The sequence below is a fragment of the Morone saxatilis genome, unplaced genomic scaffold (assembly GCF_004916995.1).
Source record: "Morone saxatilis isolate NCDOM2014 unplaced genomic scaffold, NCSU_SB_2.0 Contig23, whole genome shotgun sequence".
Taxonomy (NCBI): Eukaryota; Metazoa; Chordata; class Actinopteri; family Moronidae; genus Morone; species Morone saxatilis.
In genome coordinates this window covers 14,794,637-14,798,504 of record NW_023339796.1, presented here as the reverse complement: position 1 = coordinate 14,798,504, position 3,868 = coordinate 14,794,637, and the positions used below count along the sequence as shown (strand labels likewise).

Genomic DNA, 3,868 nt, shown 5'->3' with positions numbered 1-3,868 from the left:
AATGCATGGACTAGTTTTTCTGCACATTGTTGTGACAGGATGTGCCTGATTTTTTTACAATGTTATGCAGTTGAAAAAAAGGCAGTCCCTGAAGTTTGTTTTACGTGAAAGTTAAAGTATATTTCAGAAAAAGGAGGTTTAAGCACCAGAACTTCAGTTTTGTCTTAGTTTCACATCAGAATATGGAAAGTCATTCAGGTTTTTATGATCTTAAGGCATTATTGTAATTGCGCTAACTGATTTGCTTTGTCTGGCTTCATCAATAGATATAATTGGGCATCATCTGCATAACAATGAAAGTTAATGGAGCGATTGCTAATGTTAAAGGTATGATAAGGTATATGAATAGAAGGGGATTTAGGAGACAGGCCGATGGCTTAGATGAAGAAATCACTGAAGTCAGTTGGTGAAGGTCTGAGTACATATCAGGTTTTACAGCTTTTCCTGTGTTTGAGGATTAAATCGGTTCCTGCTGAGGGAAGGAGGTGGTGAAATTTGTCTCTAATAGTAATCATTTTATCATTAAAGAAGCAAATGGCTCCATAGAGCTGTGACTCTCTGTCAGCTTGGCTTCAGTGCTGATAAAAAAACCTCAGGCTGTTAAAATTTTCTTCAATCAGCGATGAATAATAGGCTGCACTGGCATTACAGAGGGCCTTCCTATGTGTTTTAAGACTATGTTGCCAGACAAAATGGGATTCTTCCAGCTTCCATATATTATGGCATGGTGCCAGGTGTTTAACTCTCATGTAGAGAACTAAATTCCTTTCATTAATTGACTTTTTAGACACTCTAGTGGCCTGGCTATAGGGATGGCAATGTTGGTTGTTCAGTTGGTACGCCACTTTGGTCCAGAGTATAATATCTCAACAACTATTAGATGGATTGTCTTAAAAAGAAGAAGATGAAGCCTACTGACTTTGGTGAGCCTGTGATTTATCATCTAGCACTACAATCAGATCAGATTTTAGATTTATAATTAAATACTTGCAAAACTATTGATCTATCTCCATCAGCCTTAGCAGTACTTTCTGTTACGTGTTAATTAGCAAATGTTAGCAAGATAACACACTAAACTAAAATGGTGAGCATGATAAACAATATATCTGCTAAACATTAGCATGTTAGCATGCTGATGATAGCATTTAAGTTCCAGTCTCAGAGCTGCTAGCAAGGCTGTAGACTCTCAGATTTTATCTAAAAAACATTAGAATCAGCTTTGAAAAACCCATGTGCAATATGTGTGTAATAATAGAATGCAAATGTGTATTCATGTCATACTGTAAATCCTCCAAAGTTGAACATGGCCTCATTGTCTCAAAGTCAGCTGCAGCCCTGTCTGCAAACTGTATTCCAGTAAGAATTTCAGACATACACTAATACAATGAGTTCACCTTATGACACTGAGAAGAGGCTGCTGGAACATCAGCAGTTCAAAAATAAATCCACATGTGACCTCGTTGTTGCCCTCAATCTTTGGTTGCGAAGGCATTGAACTAATAAAATATAGTACACTACATGTACTGTATGTGAGCTGCTGAATACGGACAGAGATGAACTATTGTTGCCTCTTCGCTTTTTGTTTTGAGCTACAAAATGTGTCATATATTTACAGCTGATCCTGTAAGATAGGATCTGAATTATGATGTATTATTTTTTTTTTGTTCTGGACAGAATATTACAAGAACCGCTCACCAGCAAAACAAAGACAAAAATGACCAGTGTAGTGTTGGATGGATGTACTCATAACATGGCAGTTACAGTCATTATCTCCCAAATGCATCAAATAATAGCTGGTTTTGCAACATTTTTCTTAACCCCACTTGAAAAGGGCACTTTATAGCATGCATAGATATGTGACCAGCCCATAATTATATTTCTACAAATATAAAAACAACAAAGACTTTTGATATATCCACTATTTTTAACATCTGAAGCCTACTTTGTTATATTGGCAGCTGGCATGGAAGTGAAGCTTGTTATGAGTTGTTTTTTTTAATGAAGTGAGAAGTCATCCAGAAACTTTTGCTTATAAAGTAATTTCCAATATCGCCTCATTATTTTTGTGATGCAAATTGAACATATGGCATAACTGAAAGAAATAAAACCATTAAGGTGTTTCCAAAATTCACTGGAGTAAGCTTATTAATTGCAGTGTGCTGTGGCAGTATTGCACTGAACTCTTACAAAATACAACTCAAATCATTCAATCAAGTTTTTCAACATATACATTAAAAGTAAATAATAAAATACAGCAGTGAATATACATTTGTGTTGTTTTACAGATTGCACATGCCTACATCTTGCAGAAGTATGTCAGCAATATAATACATGCTCCACCAAGTCCCACAGGCTCTGTTTTCCAAAGCAAAACAAACACATTACGTCTGTTTGGATGACCTCCTCATCGACCTCCATCTGAGTCAGTGAATTTAAGTCAGAAACAATCTTTTAACTAGCTGTTTGTGTCAGGGAACGGATGTCAAACACACCATAACACTTCACTCAGTCTCTGCAGTGAGAAACAGACGCTGAAAAACAATCAAACTGTTCATTTGGATGCTGCTCTTGCAAGCAAGACTGCACTCCTTTGCTACGTCTTTCCTCCTGGGGGCACTGAGAACATGATTGTCCCGGTGCCTGTCACCACCCTGTGGTGAGAGAATGGGACGTCTAGCATTGGGAGACCTGTCCGGTGTCAGAGCTTCTCCGTCAGGCTGTACAGATCCTCAAAGCCCCTGGAGATGGAGAGGAGAGGAAGAGGGGGGGTGTCTCGTACTTCATCCATTGACTGCAGGGAGCGGGATGGCACTGTGGGGCGGAGACGTAGTGGACAGGAGTGAGTGTGTGTTTGTGTTTGTGTTTGTTAGAAAGAGACAAAATGTGAGCGTGTGTGTGTCTACAGACCTTTGGTCTGTGTGTACTCTCCCCGGCTGAGTTGGCTGTGAGGTTCTGGCTGAAGATGTGAGGAAATGAGCAGGGAGAAGGAGAGGAGCAAAACCTGGACATAAATACAGATAGAAGGACAAAAACAGGCCAAGCATAGAACACACAGAGGCCAGAAGGAAATAACAGAAAGAACGGGGGAAAGAAGAAAGAGAGTTATTAGGCATAACCTACATGCAATTTTGCACAAAAGATGAGTGCAGGTGCTATTCAAACCTTTGACTCGATTAAAATCTTAACGGTAAACACAGCAGTAGTCAACAGTGGAGCACAAGCAGAGGGTTTTAATGATGTGCTCTGGCACTGACCTACATCTATCATTTAGTTGTTACAGATTATGCTGTCTGAGAAAATTCTCAATGGTGTAAATTAATGTGTTATATATCTCACCAGAATGCAGGTCCCTCTGCGTGTTGCTTTGCTGGAGCTGTTAGGCAGGAGAGCCTGTAGCCGGCTTAGCTGCTCCAACAGAGCACTGCAATACAAATAGGAATGGAAGATGAAAGAGACTGTAAAATTTTCACATGAGGGGCCACCAGTTCCTCGAAACACAGGCATCATTTTTTAAGCGTCTATGATCACTGGCAACTAAAACAACGAAAAGAAGAGCAGCATGCGGCGGGGAAGAGTATGTACGCAAAACCCTCTTCCCACGTTTTATTTCAAGTCACTGCAGCACTCTGCCAGCATCAAGAAGAAAGCAGCATAATGAGAATGAAGAGGAAGAAAAGTCAGAGAAAGCTGTGTGAGGTTTTAAAATTTGATGGGCTTTGTATTCTGGTAATTTTACACTGAGCCTCCTCACCCCTGATTTTTGACAAGTAGAAAGTTTTCTTAACCAGGGTCTTCATCTGGAGAGGGAGGGGCCCGGGGACAAAATCAGTAAAGATCAATGAAACGGCACAGAACAAAGGCACAAAAG

General features: G+C 39.8%; 1 protein-coding gene across 1 annotated transcript in view; it reads right to left on the bottom strand.

Annotated features, from left to right (window-relative positions):
- Nucleotides 1-2,345: 2,345 nt before the first annotated feature.
- The window catches only part of LOC118334981 (cyclic AMP-responsive element-binding protein 3-like protein 3-A), a 6,799-nt gene continuing 5,276 nt past the window's right edge, over nucleotides 2,346-3,868 (bottom strand). Inside the window, exons 8-10 of the mRNA XM_035671129.1 lie at nucleotides 3,337-3,421; nucleotides 2,908-3,001; nucleotides 2,346-2,811 (exon numbers count right to left, since the gene is read on the bottom strand). Coding sequence (XP_035527022.1) covers nucleotides 2,699-2,811; nucleotides 2,908-3,001; nucleotides 3,337-3,421 — 292 coding nt within the window. The 3' untranslated portion in view covers nucleotides 2,346-2,698. The remainder of the gene's footprint in view (nucleotides 2,812-2,907; nucleotides 3,002-3,336; nucleotides 3,422-3,868) is intronic.